The sequence below is a fragment of the Mobula birostris genome, chromosome 12, assembly GCF_030028105.1.
Source record: "Mobula birostris isolate sMobBir1 chromosome 12, sMobBir1.hap1, whole genome shotgun sequence".
In the NCBI taxonomy this organism is placed as follows: domain Eukaryota; kingdom Metazoa; phylum Chordata; class Chondrichthyes; order Myliobatiformes; family Myliobatidae; genus Mobula; species Mobula birostris.
The window spans coordinates 45000196-45020384 of record NC_092381.1 but is presented as its reverse complement, the minus strand read 5'-3'; the positions used below and the strand labels follow the sequence as shown (position 1 = coordinate 45020384).

General features: G+C 40.9%; 1 protein-coding gene across 1 annotated transcript; it reads right to left on the bottom strand.

Annotated features, from left to right (window-relative positions):
* Nucleotides 1-207: 207 nt before the first annotated feature.
* On the bottom strand, nt 208-19327 carry LOC140206315 (tetraspanin-1). Its single transcript, XM_072274652.1, has 8 exons — nt 19069-19327; nt 13005-13074; nt 5271-5477; nt 4075-4149; nt 2344-2442; nt 1577-1720; nt 1410-1493; nt 208-1068 (listed from the first exon to the last, which is right to left on the bottom strand). Exons 2-8 carry the CDS (start codon nt 13059-13061, stop codon nt 1006-1008), a joined length of 729 nt encoding a protein of 242 aa, XP_072130753.1. The 5' UTR covers nt 13062-13074; nt 19069-19327; the 3' UTR covers nt 208-1005.
* Nucleotides 19328-20189: the final 862 nt, after the last annotated feature.

Below are 20189 nucleotides of genomic sequence, written 5' to 3'. Positions count from 1 at the left end.
CCCTCAAACTAGTTCTACAGTTATAAATAAAGCAAATAGTACAGAAATCACTCCTTACCCACCATATATCAACCCCAGACCTCTCATTGGCATAATTAGTATTTGGTTCCAGTCTCCTAGCTAAGATGCAGCAGCTCTAAGGATGTCTTATTTAGCCCCAAATATTCCCAATATCCCAGGTTATCGTTTGAAATAAATTAGACTTCATTAGTTCATAATTTATTAAAAGACAAAAAAATTATACAAATCAACTTCATTGAAAGTCATAATCAAAATACAAAGACCAATTATTCGATGTTATATACAAAGCAAGAGGCTTTATCATTTAAGAGGATCACTTACCCAGTGCAATAGAAGACTAGGTGACATTGTTAGCCAATGTCAGGACGATGCATACATTCAATTTATAGTCTCGCCCTACCTCATTTGTATTTATGCAAGAAACAATTTACACTGCTCAGTACAAATTATTTTTCAGAAGTGCTATGTACAAAAGGTTTCCAAGACCAAGACACAAAGAATTTGTAAAGTGCAGATGTGAATAAATATATCAAACTGTGGGCAAAATTAAGAAGATATTAGCTCTTGGTCAAGGGGTCAAAAACTTGAAGGTGTTGCCAATGGATACAACATGAAGGAAATGATTCCTGTCCCTTGCCCCACTAAATCTAAGCAAGGCAGTCACTGTTTGAATCACACTGACAAATTCCAGAAGTACTCAAAATTTAAAATATTTGCACTTATTCCTCATTTCCAGAAAATTAAATTATGGGAAAACAGAGGTACCTTTGCCTAGTGCAATAGGACAAATGCAATGGTGTCAGCAAGGATTTTCCTCTGAAGATTTCTGCATATCCATTGTAAATGGATTCTTAGAGTTTAATACGAAATTACTGGATGCCAATACAAAATTCTAAGTGTCTGAAGAAATTCAACTCCAAGTACAATCGAGCATTGATCTGAAGTTTCATTACACTCTCTAGACAACTTGCAATACGCTGGCTCTCATCCATAAGTCTTTCCATCAATCTTGCAGTACAGATACATTGACACCGCCATTGCAGCAATCTGAAATGAACAACAGCCCAACAATATTAATTAAAACAGCAAATTTAACAACCATTCTCTAAAACTAAAGTAGGCTCAAAACCAAGATGCCAATGAAGTTCACAATGATTGCTGCTAGCTTAGTTACTCAATTCTCCATTCTGTCACACTCATCTGTTCTGATCATTGATCATGGGGGTTATAATTGGACATTTTGTTTCCCTGGTATCTCAACCCCCAGCTAGCTCAATAACAAAATGGAAATTTTTACATCTTAAATATTATTCCACAGGGCCAATTCTATCTAGGTAGCCTGCTTTGGCAAGATGAGTATTGAATTAGTTCGAACAAAATGAACTCACCTCTAATACACAAATTCCTGCAGCAATCCCACCAACAATGTGTGCGTTTTCTTTCAGAATGTCAAAGAGTTGTTGAAAACATCCCTGCAATGATGAAAAGATTGTGATTTACAGCTACAGTGAAGCAATGCAGGTCAGAAAATGTCAGGAATAAAAAGCAATCATACCTGTATTCTGCTGTTAATTGCCACCGTTTCAGTACAAGCAGATGCTGTTGTGTTGCAGCAGAACGATGGGAAGGTATCATTGTTCTTTCTGAAGTAATAGGAATCAGTAAAATCTGTATAGTTGGTAAAGCCACAACACTTCAGCTGCAAATGTTGAAAAAGAAGCATTAAACCAAATACTAGAGGTACATTATCCATATCAAATCTCTATACAGGTGCAGGAAATCTTAGGGGCACAAGTTTTGAAATTCAAAAGGTGGTTTGGGAGCCATTTTTGATGTTTTTCTAAACGGTTTGATTTTGGTTACCCGACAGTTGCAAGTCAATTCAAAGCCATAGCAAATGAACAAATAATTTGCATCAGGCCTTGGACATCCCTGCTTAATACTGAGTTACTTCAAATCTTTCAGTGTCATCTCTGGTGCACACTTGTTCTTCATGACACATCTCCATCTATTCAAGGATTATACAATACATCTAGGTTATAACACCATGGCTCTAATACTTACTTAATACTAAAATTTGACCAAATTAGGAATATATAACAAGGTGCATCAGGAACTGAAGGATTCCTTGCAACTTTAGCTCCTGCCATCGTTGCAAGATAACTAATGTACATTGGAGATTTACCCAGGCACTTTCAGGCGTGCTGAAATATTTCGAAGGTAATCATTCTACAACTGTTAAGATCAATAGCCATTCTATAGTATTTATTAGCAAGACTTTCCTGTCTCAATTTGGTCATTTAACAAAAGTTAAATAATTACTTCACTCATTGTAGCATTCCAGATTCCAGTCACATCTTTCTGCTTTCCATAGTCATCCCTTAGTAGTGGAGTTACCCAGGCACGGAGAAGACTCTCTGCCTACAAAAATACAAACAATTGTAGGATTAAATTTACCTTTCACTCAAAAGTGAATGAGACAATAATTGTATCAGGTAAGCATCCAAGTGCAGCAAGGAGCAAGACTTGGTGTGCACGATAATGAAAAACAAATCTGACAACCAGACTTCAACATTTGGGCTCAGGTTGACAATCATTTTGCTTCACAAAACCAAGCACCATTTCTAATAGGAGAGTCCACTCCTACAACTACATTCAAGAATGTTGTCGTCAAGTACTTCGGGAACCTCCACAAATTGACCGAAGCAGAAGATGGCTTTGTGGCAAACAAATATCTCTTAAACTCTCTGAAAGCTTTATACCATTCACAGAGCATTTATCTGGTGACTACATCTGATACCTAGTCAGCACATGTAATGAATGATCAGTGAACTAGAACCACTTAAAGGCTATTGTTCTATTACTGCTTCCAGCTGAAAAGGGAAGTTGAGCTTGTGTATCAAATATTGCTGTTGTTCCTCACTGCACCTTGTGGTGCACCGGGCAGTAACCTTGTTGTTTCTTTAGCATTTTTGTCTCTTTTTTAAAAAAAACAAGACCAAATTGCTAGGTCAACACTCAACCCAGCACGGATGGAGAGCATGAAAGGAGCCGGCCGGATCTGAACCAGGACCACTTGCCTTGAAGTCCAGAGCAGATGTTACTAAACTACCAGCCGACTACATCAAATATTTCTACTCTGAAAATGGCCCTTCAGCAGTCTTGCGGGAATACGAATAACAAAGCTGCTGTCCTCTTTGTCACTACATCTCCATATGGGGTGATTGTGGGAGGAATAGAGATTAAATGTAACAAATATCTCAAACAACAGGAATTCTGCAGATGCTGGAAATTCGAGCAACACACATCAAAGTTGCTGGTGAATGCAGCAGGCCAGGCAGCATCTCTAGGAAGAGGTGCAGTTGACATTTCAGGCCGAGACCCTTCGTCAGGACTAACTGAAGGAAGAGTGAGTAAGGGATTTGAAAGTTGGAGGGGGAGGGGGAGATCCAAAATGATAGAAGACAGGAGGGGGAGGGATGGAGCCAAGAGCTGGACAGATGATAGGCAAAAGGGATAAGAGAGGATCATGGGACAGGAGGTCCAGGAAGAAAGACAAGGAGGGTGGGGGGGGAGGACCCAGAGGATGGGCAAGGGGTATATTCAGAGGGACAGAGGGAGAAAAAGGAGAGTGAGAGAAAGAATGTGTGTATAAAAATAAGTAACAGATGGGGTACGAGGGGGAGGTGGGACATTAGCGGAAGTTAGAGAAGTCGATGTTCATGCCATCAGGTTGGAGGCTACCCAGACGGAATATAAGGTGTTGTTCCTCCAACCTGAGTGTGGCTTCATCTTTACAGTAGAGGAGGCCGTGGATAGACATGTCAGAATGGGAATGGGATGTGGAATTAAAATATGTGGCCACTGGGAGATCCTGCTTTCTCTGGCGACAGAGCATATGTTCAGCAAAGCGGTCTCCCAGTTCCATCACTTTCAATGTGAAAGCTAGCAAAACTTTGCCACGATACTAGCTGGAATAACTGAGGGCTATTAAATACAATATACTTGCGCCAGATGGCATTTTATAAATGGGAGAAAAAAGCTTCTACTTACGAAAGAAGAATACACCAGAGCCACGACAGCAGCAGCAATTTCAGCAATGAAGATTATAAGAATAATAACGAAGAACTAGGAAGATGAAAACAAAATAATTGTTACCTGACTCTGACGAGAATGTTATTGATAAACTAGTTGCTGGAATATTTACATTTAAATGGTGGCAGGTACTGTCAGAAGATGAAAACCCTCATGTGCAAGTTTGCTAACTAATATAGCAATTAGATATTACTCTTCATTAGTGGAGTGATAATGGAAGTCACAAGGCACCATGCTAATACAAAACAAAAGATCAGATTTTTATGTCAAATAGCTCATTTAAAGCAGCGACCACATTGCTCAAATTAATGTTGTGTTGTTTAGTGAGAAGATCAGTCTGTCATATGTTGGAACATGGGTTCCCAAACTTTTTTATGCCATGGAGCCTGACCATTAACTGAGGGGTCCTCTAGCAGCTAGAGGGCTTGGTTGAGTGCCTGCAACTGCCAGCAATATTTAAAGAGATCTGAGAGAACACAGCCATCACAAAAGGCTTATGAGATAGCTTGCACCACAAGGCTGTACTTCTATTGCACACTGTGACTGAAAACAATGCAAAACCCCCTTTACTCAAAAAGCGAGGTCATGTCATTATGTAAATCTTTACGCAAATGGAATATTCCACCAGCGTTTGGAGCTTTTGTTGACATTCAATTGGATAGGATGTTGACATATAGCATGCAGTCACTATTGTACAACTCTTCCAGGTTGCATCTAGTCCAAACCCAAGGGAATGGGTTCCAAGTTTATGAAATCCAATTACCCTCCCAGTATCAGTCTTTCGACACACACACAAACCTTATCCAACACTAGTGTCATAGATGTCGCAAACAAAATGCTGAAATAACTTTAGGATTCCAAATATTTGGAGACAAGGCTGATGTTGATTTAACATGGGATTCTGCTGGAAATCTGGAGCAGCACTCAAAATGCTGGAGGAACTCTACAGGTCTTGATGAAGGGTTTTGGCCTGAAATGTTGACTCTCCATAGATGCTGCATGATCTGCGAGTTCCTCCAGCATCTTGTGCGATGCAGAATTAAGTTGTTCAATAGTTCCTCATTTCCCACCACCCACACTTCCCCAGCTCAGCAAATGGGAAAAAAAAATCCTTTATTCATGGTCAGTATTTACTCCCCACAAATTATACCTACCAGCATTAGCAGGCATTTACTTTCTTTCTGTGCTCCACAACATCCCAGGAATCCAAGGATAACCAAGATAGCACCAATCACAATGCAGAAGTAGCCAATGTTGACAAACTGCATTGCTTGAGAAGATATAGGACCAATTACTTTTACAAAAGACGTTCCATCCACACTAACCCATATTCCAACACCCAACAGGGCTCCTCCTGCAAGCTGAAAAGGAAAAAGAAAACAGCAATTTCGCATGGTTTTCCCCACACTTAATTAAATTGCATGCAATTTAACCTGACAAGTCAAATTTGCAAAGATGAAAGACACTTTATGAATTGTTAACAATTTAATAAGAGGCAAAATATAAATAGCGCCATTTTAATATAATAGGATTGATCTTGAATTCAGACAGAAACATCCTTTGTATTATTTGTCAAATATACATTAATCGTCAGTGCCTCTAATGCAGTCCCTATAGAACAAATGCATCAATTTTGATTTCGGGATCTGGGGAATTTCCTACCTGACTTGAAACAAGACAATGGGACTTAAACTTAAGCAAACAATAGAAATGCAAATAAATATTCAAATAGCTATAAACCAAACCATTTAGCAAAAACAAATGCATGCAAGGTGTTGAATGAGTCACAAGAACATTAGGGCATATGCAACTTAACACACAATAGCTCATTGTGCTTTTAAAAAAAAGTGGTGCTAAGGAAAGATATTGGTCATTAATAATCAAGAATCTATTTACCCCCATGTTAAATATACCTAATGACTAGCTCCATAATTATCTTATAGCAATGAATTCTATGGACTCACCACCCTCTGGCTAAAGAAATTCCTCTTCATCTTTGTTTTAAAGAGACATCCCTGTACACTGAGGCCCACTGGTCCTAGATTCCTCTAATATAGGAAATATCTTCTCCACATCCATTCTATTGAGGCTTTTCAACATTCATTGGCTCCCCCCTTATTTTTCTAAACTTTAGTGAGTACATCCCCAGAGCCATCAAACTCTCCTCATACATTAACCCTTTTACACCCAGGATCATTCTCATAAACCTCCTCTGGACCCTTTGTTGCCAGCAGATTCTTTCCTTGATATGGGGCCCAGAAACTGTTCAGTACTCCAAATATGTCCTGACCAACACCTTATAAAGCCTACCATTACATCAAGATTTTTGTAATACATTCTAATTCTATTGAAATAATGTTAACATTGCATTTGCCTTCATTACTACCAACTTAACCTACAAGTTAACATTAAGGAATACTGCAATAGGTCTCCCAAGTTCCTTTGCATCTCCAGTTTCTGAATTCACTCCTCATTTATCAAATAATCTCTGATTTTATTCAGTCTATTAAAGGGTATGACCTTACACTTCCCTGAACTGTATTCCATTAGCTCTTTCTTTGCCTATTCTCCTGATCCCTCCAACTAATTCTGCAGACTCCATTTCTTCAACACTACTTGCCCCTCCACCTATCTTTGCATCACCTACACTCCTCTACCACGAATTCTATCATTCAGATAATTAATATAAACATGAAAAGTAATGGAACCAACATTGACCCGTGCAGAACACTACTAATCACTGGTACCCAACCAGTAATTCCACTCTTTGGCTGACAAACAAATGGCAATCTTCTGTCCATGCTAGTATCTTCTTTGTAAAACCATTATCTTATTTAACAGCCTCACATGTGACACCTCATTAAAGCCTGCCCGAAAATCCAAGTAAACAATATCCACTGACTCTCCTCTGTCTATTCTGCCTGTTATTTCTTAAGAATTCTAACAGATTTCTCAGGCAAGATTTTCGCTTAAGGAAGCCGTGTTGACTTCGACCCATTGTTATTGTTTGCCTGTAAATTCACTGAAAGCTGATCCATAGAAATAGACTCTAACACCTTTGCAACCACAGATGTCAGGTTAACTGGTTTATAATTTCCTGGCTTTGGCCCACCTCCCTTCTTAAAGAGTGGAATGACATTTGCGATCTTCCCATCACAGAGTCACAGGACACTACAGTACAGAAACAGGCCTTTCAGCTAATTTGGTCTGGCCTAAAGATGAACTGACCTAGTCCCTTTGACCTTCATGTACCCAGCCCACAGCCCTCTATAACCTGCTTACATTTACCCTATTTATACCCTTCAATTTTGTATACCTCTCTTTATTCCCTAGAGCGCAGGAGAGTGAAGTCCTAACCTATTCAACCTTTCCCTATAACTCAGGTCTTCAATTGCTGGCAACATCCTTGTAAATTTTCCCTGCACTCTTATTAATTTCTTTCCTGTAGGGAGGTGACCAGAGCGGCACACAATATTCCAAATTAGGTCTCACCAACATTTTATACAACTTCAACAAAACATTTCAATACTCAATTCTTTGATTTATGAAGGTCAATATGCTTTTGTTTTTTAAAAAATGACCCTATCTACCTGTGACACCACTTTCAAGAAATTAAGGGTCTGCATTTCAAGATCCCTGTTTTACTGCACTCTGCAGTGACCTACAACTCACCATCGAAGCCCAACCCGGTTTCTCCCCCCAAAGTCCAACACGTCACACTTGGCTTCATTAAATTCCACCTGCCATTTTGGTCTAGATCCTGCTGCAAGCTTTCCTCACTGTCCACTTCACCCATAGTCTTGGGGTCATCTACAAATTTGCTGATCTAGTTTATTACATAAATTTATTTATTGAGATACAGTGCAGAACAGGCCCTTCAAGCTACACCACCCAGCAATCCCCCAATTTAATCCAGACCTAATCATGGGACAATTCACAATGACCAATTAATCTATCAATCAGTATGACTTTAGACTGTGGGGGGAAACCCACATGACCACGGGGAGAACTTACAAACTCCTTGCAGGCAGTGATGAGATTATCATCCAGATTGTTGATACAAGTGGCAAAGAACTAACTCAGCACTGATCCCTGTGGCACTAGTCATAGGCCTCCAGAGAGGCAACCATCTACCACCACTCTCTGGTGCCTCGTGATGCTAATGTCTAATCCAATTTACTACCTTATCCTGAATGCCAAGTAACTGAACTTCTTGACCAACCTCTCATGTGGGATCTTGTCAAAGGCCTGGCTATGGTCTACACTGCTTTGCCTTCAACTTTCCTAGTCAAAAGACCACAAGATCAGTTAGACACGGCTTACCGCTCACAAAGCCATGTTGACTATCCCTAAGTTTTAAATTCCCTTTTTAAGTTTTTAAGTTCCCTGGCCCTCACCGCTTTATTTTCACCATGAATGTCCAGTCCTTATATACTTCCATCCCCCATCAGGAAGGTCTCAAAGCTCTACGATTCTTTTTGGATTCCAGACCTAATCAGTTCCCCTCTACCATCACTCTGCTCTGTCTAGCGGAATTAGTCCTTACTCTTAATAATTTCTCCTCTGGCCACTTCCTCCAAACTAAAGGTGTAGCTATGGGCACCCGTATGGGTCCTAGCTATGCCTGCCTTTTTGTTGGGTTTGTGGAACAATCTATGTTCCGTGCCTATTCTGGTATCTGTCCCCCACTTTTCCTTCGCTACATCGACGACTGCATTGGCGCTGCTTCCTGCACGCATGCAGAACTCGTTGACTTTATTAACTTTGCCTCCAACTTTCACCCTGCCCTCAAGTTTACCTGGTCCATTTCCGACACTTCCCTCCCCTTTCTAGATCTTTCTGTCTCTGTCTCTGGAGACACCTTATCCACTGATGTCTACTATAAGCCTACTGACTCTCACAGCTATCTGGACTATTCCTCTTCTCACCCTGTCTCTTGCAAAAACGCCACCCCCTTCTCGCAATTCCTCTGTCTCCGCCGCATCTGCTCTCAGGATGAGGCTTTTCATTCTAGGACAAGGGAGATGTCTTCATTTTTTAAAGAAAGGGGCTTCCCTTCCTCCACTATCAACTCTGCTCTTAAACGCATCTCCCCCATTTCACGTACATCTGCTCTCACTCCATCCTCCCGCCACCCCACTAGGAATAGGGTTCCCCTGGTCCTCACCTACCACCCCACCAGCCTCCGGGTCCAACATATTATTCTCCGTAACTTCCGCCACCTCCAACGGGATCCCACCACTAAGCACATCTTTCCCTCCCCCCCTCCTCTGCATTCCGCAGGGATCGCTCCCTACACAACTCCCTTGTCCATTCGTCCCCCCCCATCCCTCCCCACTGATCTCCCTCCTGGCACTTATCCGTGTAAGCGGAACAAGTGCTACACATGCCCTTACACTTCCTCCCTTACCACCATTCAGGGCCCCAAACAGTCCTTCCAGGTGAGGCAACACTTCACCTGTGAGTCGACTGGGGTGATATACTGCGTCCGGTGCTCCCGATGTGGCCTTTTATATATTGGCGAGACCCGACGCAGACTGGGAGACCGCTTTGCTGAACATCTACGCTCTGTCCGCCAGAGAAAGCAGGATCTCCCAGTGGCCACACATTTTAATTCCACATCCCATTCCCATTCTGACATGTCTATCCACGGCCTCCTCTACTGTAAAGATGAAGCCACACTCAGGTTGGAGGAACAACACCTTATATTCCGTCTGGGTAGCCTCCAACCTGATGGCATGAACATCGACTTCTCTAACTTCCGCTAGGCCCCACCTCCCCCTCGTACCCCATCTGTTACTTATTTTTATGCACACATTCTTTCTCTCACTCTCCTTTTTCTCCCTCTGTCCCTCTGAATATACCTCTTGCCCATCCTCTGGGTCCCCCCCCCTCCTTGTCTTTCTTCCCGGACCTCCTGTCCCATGATCCTCTCGTATCCCCTTTTGCCAATCACCTGTCCAGCTCTTGGCTCCATCCCTCCCCCTCCTGTCTTCTCCTATCATTTTGGATCTCCCCCTCCCCCTCCAACTTTCAAATCCCTTACTCACTCTTCCTTCAGTTAGTCCTGACGAAGGGCCTCGGCCTGAAACGTCGACTGCACCTCTTCCTACAGATGCTGCCTGGCCTGCTGCGTTCACCAGCAACTTTGATGTGTGTTGCTTGACTATCCCTAATTAGTTCTTGCCAATCCAAATATTGTTATATTCAGTCCTTTAAAATACCTTCCAATAACTTACCTACTACAGATGTCACCCTGTTTTATAATCTCCCAGCTTATTTTTAAGAGCCTTTCTTGAACAATGGAACAACATTAGCTGTTCTCCAATCCTCTGGTACCTAACCCATTGCCAAGTTCATTTGAAATATAGTCCTCCAGAACTATTTAGAATCTAGTGATTCTTGAAAGATCACTACTCATGCCTCCACAACCTCCCCAGTTACCTCCTTCACAATCCTGGGGTGTAGTTCATCTGGTCCTGGTGACTTACCCACCTTTAGACCTCTCAGCCTCCCAAGCACCTTCTCCTTAGTAATAGCAACTACACTCACTTCTGCCCCAATTCTCTCGAATTGCTGGCATACTGATGCATAGTACTCATTCAGCCCATCCCACATTTCATATTTCCTCATCATCTCTCCAGCATCATTATCCAGAGGTCCAATATCCACTCTTGGTTCTCATATTTCATCTTTCCTCTCCTTACTGCTTCAATTGCCCTCTGTTGTCCCCCCCCAACCCCCCAAAAAGTTTCCAAATCCTTTAATATCCCACTGTTTTTTGCTGTACTGTATGCTTTTTTGTTGGCTTTAATTTCCCTCGTCATCCATGGTTACCTCATCCTTCTTTTGGAATGCTTCTTTGGGATTAACCAATTCTGCGTCTTCCAAGTTGTCCCCATAACTTCCAGTTACTGCTGCTCTACCATCATCCCTGCTAGTGTCCCCTTCCAATCATCAGCTCCTCACAGCTCTAGTTATCTTTGCTCACTGTAATGCATTGATGTATCTGATTTTAGCTTCTCTCCGATTTTAACTCCTATTAGGAAGTTTTAACCCTTGCAATATTTTAACTCTACCCACAAGGCTTCTACATTTTCTGATCCTATGTCACTTCTTTTGAAAACAATTGATTTAATTTATTAAACCAATGAATCCACCTCACCCCCTTAGCCTACGTGCCTGTCCCTTTGAAACAATGGGCATCCTTGGATGTTAAAGTCCCAGCTGTGATCTTCTTTCAGCCATAACTCTGACGCCTGTGGTGTCATACCTGCCGATTTCTAACTGCATTACAAGATCATCTACCTTATTTCATGTACTGCATGCATTCAAAAATTACACCTTCAGCCCTGCATTTATCATCCTTTTCAATTACGTCTCCATGTTGGCTGGTTAAATTCTTATACTTTTCTGTTTTTTTTTTGTCTTTATTCTGGAGATTTCCATAACCTCTTCTGCAACCTCCCTCCCCTTTACTTTATTCATAATTTTCCAAGCTGTTGAACCCACCCCCTGCTATTTAATGTAAGGCCCTATCCGTAGCCCTAGAAAACCAGGATCCTGGTACCAGCAGAGTTCAGGTGGAGCCTGTCTCATCTGTATAGCTCTGTCCTTCCCCAATACAGGTGCCAATGCCCCATAAATTTAACTCTATTCTTATTAAGCCAATTTGCATGTTGTTCAGGTAACAATCTAGAGATCGTTACGTATTTGGTCCTGTGTTTTATTTTAGTTCCTAGCTGCTCAAACTACCTCAGCAGAACATCTTTCCTTGCTCTTCCTGTGCTGTTGGCACCCACATGGATCACAAAAACTGGATCTTTCCCCTCCATTCCAAACTCCTTTGCAAGTGAGATGTAATACTCCTAATCCTGGCAGCAGACAGCAAAATGGCCATTGGGATCCTTGTGACAGATGCATCAATTTATAGTCCCAATGCAAATTACATTTCTCTTCTCTTAACCCTTCCCCCCACCCCTCCCCACTGCATGGCTCCCTGAACTACAGTCTGGTTGTTCATCCTTCTGAGAGCCCATCACACTCAGCCTCACAGGGAGCAACAATCTCAGACCCGCTGGGCAAGCTCAAGGGCAGAGGATCTTATAGCACTACCGCTTAGGTTCCACTACCCGCCTCACTCGCAGTCATACACGCTTGTCGCTCGTCAAGACCTAAAAACTGAATCAATGCCAAACTCAGTAGAAAGTCCTGACAGGTCCCCTTGCTTTTATGGCTTAATTTGGATGATTAAGACCATAGATATCCAATTAAAGCTCTCTGTTTCACCCTGACCTTAGATCCAAAACCCTCACTATTACTTTAGCTACTCTTAAGCAAACACTTCTACCCTTCAACCTATTCATCCAGCACTGCTGTTCATGTTCTAATTTGAAAACCCTGATGACTATCATGTTTGATTGATACTAGTTCCTGACCAAGCAGTATTTGCATCCTAATTTGCACTTACTTTTTAGTTCATTGTACCATATCTATGATCTGCCATTTCTCTTCCCTCAAATGTATAAAAAACAAGGGCCATGCTTTTTCACTGAAATTCTTTCCATAATCTGTTTCCATGTTCTATGAGCTCATGTCATCTTTGATACCTGGCTTTAAAAACAAATCTACTGCAAAGATACCTAGCATGACTTGCTTTTTAACATGATCATCAAAAATTGGTAATGAGTTGATATGTCTGGAAACATTCTGCTATATTAGGTTGCTATTAAAAGTTGCAAAAAATTTGTATACAAAATAGCCTCTTAGTTACATCATTACTAAAGAAAAATCTACAAAGCAGGGTTTCAAAATACCCAGGCTGAGACATTTACCAAGTGTCCATGTATATAATCACTGTATAGCAGCTACGGAACAAGCATACTCACAAAGATGAAGAGGTTGAAGAGGATCATCATAACCTTCACAAATGTAAAGCACCCCATTTTTACTCGAGATCTACAAAACAGCAAATAATCAGTATTAAAATTGGCATTTGTGAAACGCCTTCTAATGAAGTCAATAATGAAAGTTCTGGTTGGCTAATACTTTGCAAGCTACATTATAGCTGTTGATGAAAGAAATTTAATATTTCAAAAGGTACTTCTTGATTTATTGAAGATTCAAGGTTTATCTACTCTTATCCCAGCTGTCTCCATAAAACAGAATGCCACTGTACAACATTGTTTTCAGTGTTTATACATGATTTTGGTGATAAGAATGTTCAGTTAAAAACATACACTCTGGATTTACTCAACTATTTCAAGCTTCATTCCATGGAAAGATGATAAATGCCATTCATGCTAAGTGAAAAGGCATAGCCCAACTCAACTCCCAAATTGCCTCTGATTTCAGTGTTATAGGCATAGTTATGATTTGGAAGCTTCATGAAGCTTAACATCTGCAAACAAATTTCTAGACTCAAGACAAGATGCTTCCTGATCACCAGGTACGTATTGTTTAGTGTATTCTTTCAGTTTATCTTTTGATACAATTGCCCCCTGACAAGTCCACCTTTTAAATAATATAAAACAGACGAGTAGGCGAACATGTGCCCCTTTGAACCTGCTCCATCATTCATCAAGATCATGGTCAATTGTTTGTCTCAGCGTCATCCAGCACCATCTCCATAACTGTCAGTTCACTCAATTATCTGAATGCATTGAATTAATTTGATGGACAAGCCTCCACAATTCTCATGAGATAATTCCACAGGTTCACCATCCTTTAGGTGAAGAAAATTTCAGTCTTAAACAGCTTGCATCTTATTCTTAATCTATTCTCGTTCATTATTCATACAGGAGGAATGTTTTTCCAGCATCTTTGCTAAGCTCCAAAAGGTACTTCTTTAGATTTTGAGGTAATCTTTCATTCTTGCAAACTCAAGAAGACAGTCTTATTCAATTATTCTCTCCAGAAAAAAATCTGCCATCTCTAGTGAGTCCCTTTGTAGCCCTTTGGATAAGGACAGCACAAGTGTACATGAAGCTCTGGGCGTTCTCTAAGCCCTATATAATTGGAGCACTTAAATCTTCTCAGAAGGACAATATATCATTTAATCATTTGCAACACTTGTATGATAGGCCTTCACTTATATTTTTTTGTTCAAGCATATCGTAACATATCATCCATTCTCACTTCTTCCTCAATCAAATTGAAGATATAATTTGTGTAAAGTTACTTCCTCTATCTGACTAGTCACACCCTGCCAAAGATTCTTCACTTTTATAATGCACTGTCCAATACCAAATTCTCAATCCAGTTCCATGTATTCTGTTTTTATAATGTGGATGTCCTTAATAAAGTTTTTCTCCTTTAGGTGCACCTGTTGCAGGGCATAGCTTTAAAAAGGCTGGAGATTTACAGAAAGATTTTCCAACCCAAGTGATTGAAATTTGTACTATGTCACAAATCCACACCAACTCTGCTCAATACCATTATTCTGTAAATGGTATTAAAGTAGATTTCTGCAGCGTCCTTATTACCAAGGTTTTGTCCAGTTTTTCCTCTTTCACTAAATTGCATGAAAGTAGATCAAGTTTCTTAACAAGCAGGTAAAACTATTTCTGCTAAGTGACTTGTTTGGCAGAACAATAACCTTGAAGCTGGCAATCAATGCAATAAATGTTGAGTGGACTCGAAACACCCCAGTGGATTCTGGTTAATTGGGACGTATCATTACCAGTATATTTTGACCCAATCAAGAGGCCGCCTGAATTATTTGAAGTTTCATGGAAATAGTTAAAAAGGGTTAAAAAGACAAACTATTTAACTGAGTAACATTATGTAAATGAAAAATACAGAACAAATTAGAACACTATCAATCCTACTACAGTATTATGATACTGTTTTACTTCCTCAGTTGTTGGAGGAATTTATCCAGTGTTCGTGCTCTTTTGATTGACTGTAAATGAACAGAATCAGCACAGACAGCTAGTGCAAATAATGGACTGCCTTCATACAATGCTCTCAAAGATTGCACCTGCAAATCTTCATTTTCATTGTTACAATCAAGATGATTGTTGATACCTTTGAATCCTTAGCGATTCTTAACTTGAAGTAGTTTTATTTTCACAGCCAGCTGTTTCTGGCATCGCAAGTCCTGATTGCTTGAAATTGCAGTGAGCAGAACAGTTCTGAATTGTCTTTCCTGTCAACTATCAGTGACAAAACCCACTGCTTTTTGGATATATGCATGCAACTGAGGCTATTTATAAACTACTTGTTCTAAGCTTGGTTCACTGGCTACAGTCACCCAAGTGCATGTGACTGAGGCTGGTTAAAAACTGGTCGCAACAGTCTCCTGTCCCAATTAAATGGTATAGTATTCCAAATTAATGAATGGTATTCCAGCTATTTTCTTGATTAGTTTTTGTTCTTTAAGAGTTGTCCTAATAAGTAGCTGCCCTGATTAACCGAGGGCCCAATTAACTGGAATCCACTGTACCTTGTTTCCACTTTTAGCTTTTTGGCTTATGTTTGACCGATTGCAGTATTAAAAAGGCAATAACAATGTTTGACCTGTTGAAGGACTAAAGGTAGGCAGTCAGGTTGCTCTGGCCACAGGCAAGGCTGCCAAACAACTGAAGGAATAAAATGGACCATATTTGGCTTTCAAGGTGGAATAATTTAAGTCCAACATTAGTAACAGTGAAATTGTTGGGTCAGAAAAAAAAAAAATCAGTCTTTAAGTACAGATTAATCGGGGGTAGTCAGCAAGACTTAAGGGGAGATCTTGACTAATTTCAAAGAATTTTTTTGAGGCAACTATGCATTAATGGGGAATATGGCTGTGGATATTTATACAGACGTCAGCAAAGCCTTAGCAACATCCGCTTGGGACATTGGCTCAAAAGGGAGAGCCTGTGGAATATGGTACAATACGGCAAATTGGCTTGTGACAGGAGGCAGAGAGCAATGAGTGAGGGTTGTTTTTGTGACTGGAAACCTATGACTATTAATGCAAGCATGGGAATTGGTGCTAGGACTCTGCATATCACACACTAAATACGTGGATTGCCTCTGTAGGAGCTACACGTTTACAGATATCATGTAAGCATTGTTTATGAAATCACAGGTAATCTGGCTAAAGCACAGTGTTGATTAGATGCCAAGGTGGGCAGATAGAGTCAAAACAACACGGTACAGGTACAGCTGCTTCAGTCCTTCTGTCCATGCTGATGACAATGCCCACCCAGCTAGCGTCAATTTCCTCTGTCAGCCCACATCCCTCCAAACCCTACTCCTCCATTTAACTATCAGTGCCTCTTAAATGACACTATTGTACCTGTCTCAGCCACTTCCTCTGGGAGCTCGTTCCATTTACTCATTATCTTCTGCATGATAAAATTATACCCCACCCTAAACCTGTACTTCCTGCATCTGGTGTTCTCTGCCTCGTAGAGGAGACTTACCACCCATCTTACCTATGCCCCTTAATACTTAATATTAAGTATTTCTACCAGTTTTATAAAATTCTCATATTCCGAGAAGGAAAGACCTAGCCAAGCCAACCTCTCCCAATAACTCAGGCCTTCTATTCCAGATAACATCCTCAAATCTTGTCTTCACTCTTTCCAGTTTAACCCTTTTCTTTCCGATAACAAGGTGACCAAGACTCTACACAGTTCTCTTAAGTGCAGCTTCACCAATAACTCTACAACTGCAACATAATGTTGCAGCTCGTCTACTCAGTGCCCTGACCGATGAAGGCCAGCATGCCAAAAAAAGAAAGAACTTTTTCAACCTCCCTGTCTGTGACACTACTTTCAACAAATTAGATACTTTTACTCCAAGTTTGTTCTGTTCCGTTGTATCCCTATGCTGGATTGACTTTCCAAAATGCAACACCTCACACTTATCTGTGTTGACATCCATTTTGCCTCCACACTGCCCACAGCCCCAGCTGATCTCAATCCCCCTCCAATCTACAATAACTTTCACTCTCAATCATCTGATTTTGTGTCATCTGTAAACTTACTGCTCCGGCCTTACACACTTGCATCCAAACCATTTATATTATTAAAAAAGTGTCCCAACACTGACCCCTGCAGCACATGATTTGGGAGGGGCCTCCAATTCCAGAAGCAACCTTCAACCATCACTCTGAGGAAATTTCAAATCCACCCAACCAGCTCTCCCTGGGTTCCATGGGACCAGATGGAACATAATCTTGAAGAAAACATAAAGCAATGCATTTCAGGAGTGCTGCTTGGGCCAGCCAGTGGTGTAATGGTGTCAGCACTGGACCGAGTTTGAATCCGGCCAGGTCCCAACCCAAGTAGCAGCAGTAGTTGCATGGAAGGAGGCCTACCAATCTACTTCCGTATCTTGCCACGAAAACCCTGTGGACAACTACACTATCCACAAGTCGACGATGACTCAATGGTACTTAACAACAATATGGGGTAGGATATACATAATGAATGGTAGATCCTTAGAAGTACTGAGGAACTTTGGTGTACATGTCCCGGGATCTCTGATGGCAAACATGCAGGAGAAATTGCTATGATGTTAGAGCATTTCAGATACTTTAAGGCTGGATAAGCTTGGCTTGTTTTCCTTGCAGGAAGAATATCTCGAGGGATGCTGATAGAAGCTTATAGTTATAAGGGCAAAGAAGGTAGATAGCAAGAAGGTTATGTAACTAGAGGCAAGAGTTGGTGATTTAGAGGGGAATTGAAGAAGAAATTTCATCCAAAGAATGGTTGAAATCTGGAACAAAGCCCAAGGGGTTGATAGAGAGGAGAAAATAAATGCAACAACATTGAAAGCTACAGGTCTGGTGCTGGAAAAAAAAGAGGAAGTGTGGAGATGGATACTGCATGGCCAGCTGGATACTGGACAGGAGGTGTTGTTCTCACATTGGGACTGAGTAACCAGAGTTTTTGCCAAACATCCTGATGAGTCACAAGGGCTAACATGAACATTAACCAGGTACTAATTAGAAGGGGAGGGAAGTTCTAGCTGAAAGCCTTGCTCTGTTGGTTAGCAACCTGTTGCGCTCTAGCAAGCCACCATATCAGCACAGAATTGGAAAGAATGAAGGATTTATTTTCATCTGGTGGAATGGACCACTAGATACATTTCATTTTAAACACCAAAACTGAAAAATAAACTATGTTGGAAATCTGAAAACGAACCCCACAGGTTTGGTAGTATGTTAAAAGAACAGCTGAAGGACCCACCCTCAGAGCTTCAAGGAAGAACAATTAGTTTAAAACGCTTGAACATGCCAAGTAAGAACTTGCCCCCCATCCACACACGCCACTAATTGAATCCTGGACAGAAAATTCGGGCGAAGAAAGTCATTTGAAAGAAAAGTCAGAACTAAAGCTTCCCCAAAATTGGAAGCAACAGCTAGCTAATTTTTAAATATTTTTAATTACTTGGCTAATTTTTAAATACTTATTTCTAACGTGTATAGATCCACTTCGTGGTAGGTTATGGTTCGGAACAAGGCAGTCGTTTCCAAAGGAACACTGATCCGTTGACAACAACTCACCCACTTCAGTTTTTAAAAGGCAACCCGATTTCACCTAAACTAGTAACGCGCTGATCAATTTTCTTTTATATAGATAGTTTACGACTGATGTAGTAAATGTTCTCTCATAAAGAAAACAACAAAAAAATCAAACCGCGACCCATGAAGAGATGAAAAATAGTTGAAGGGAAAAACGTCAGGCAAGATTAAATACGAGGAGATTTTTAAAAATAATCAGCAAGGACAAAGTAGTCCACCAATTTACATTTGATTTGACGGTGTTTTAACGGATCGCCCAACCATTTACATCTAAACTACAGGTACTTTCAATTCGAATTTGAATAAAAAGATCACGAGTGATTGTATCAGGTATCATGCAAGTTGAAAAGTCAGAAAGTTATATTTCACGTAAAATTATAAAAAAATATTTTCGCGTATTTGAAGATTAAATTCAGGTATATGAACCGTACCTTTTAATCGTAAAAGAAAGTTCTCTGGCGCCTTAACACGGATGTTGCTGTTATTCCACTTTTTTTAAACGAGGAAATAAATCAATGGTCGCACCTGGACGAATGCTTCACCTGTTGCTCGACAGGAGGTTTTAAGGAGGGATATTTCGGGCTGTGGTTTTAACTGACGTCGTGTTTAACCAATTATGTAAGGAAGTTGGCTAGAGTTGATTTCTTGGCTTTGTTACAGACTGAGCCTGATGAGATGGTGTGTGCGCCCTCATGTGAATGTGTGGCCAGAGACATTTTATCAATACCTCCCATAAAAAGAATTGACGTCGCATCCTTTGTACAAGTCACGGAGAAGTATTTAAATATATAATCCATTTATTCGTCATAATGAACCTTGCAAGTACTGCAGAATTCGTTAGGCTCAGGCAACATTTTAATCGCTTTACTCATTTAAGTACAGGTGTCAGGTGAAGTTACATTCCTAACCGCAATTACTGAGTCCCAGGAAGCTCCTGATCAAATACATAGCCCTCTCAAATAGTTGTCATGAAGCCAATTTACAAGATTAACGGCGGAGTTCTTCCGAAAACTTTTGAGTGTGCCTTCTCCTTGATTGTGGTAATGAGAAGAAGGCACCGTTGCTGGCAGCCCATTCCACGCACTCACCACACTCTGAGTAAAACATTTACCCCTGACATCTCCTTTGTACCTACTCCCCAGCACCTTAAACCTGTGTCCTCTTGTGGCAACCATTTCAGCCCTGGGAAAAAGCCTCTGACTATCCACATGATCAATGCCTCTCATCATCTTATGCACCTCAGTCAGGTCACCGCTCATCCTCCGTCGCTCCAAGGAGAAAAGGCCGAGTTCACTCAACCTGTTTTCATAAGGCATGCTCCCCAATTCAGGCAACAACCTTGTAAATCTCCTCTGCACCCTTTCTATGGCTTCCACATCCTTCCTGTAGTGAGGCGACCAGAACTGAGCACAGTACTCCAAGTGGGGTCTGACCAGGGTCTTATATAGCTGCAATATTACCTCTCTGCTCCTAAATTCAATTCCACGATTGATGAAGGCCAATACATCATATGCCTTCTTAACCACAGAGTCAACCTGCGCAGCTGCTTTGA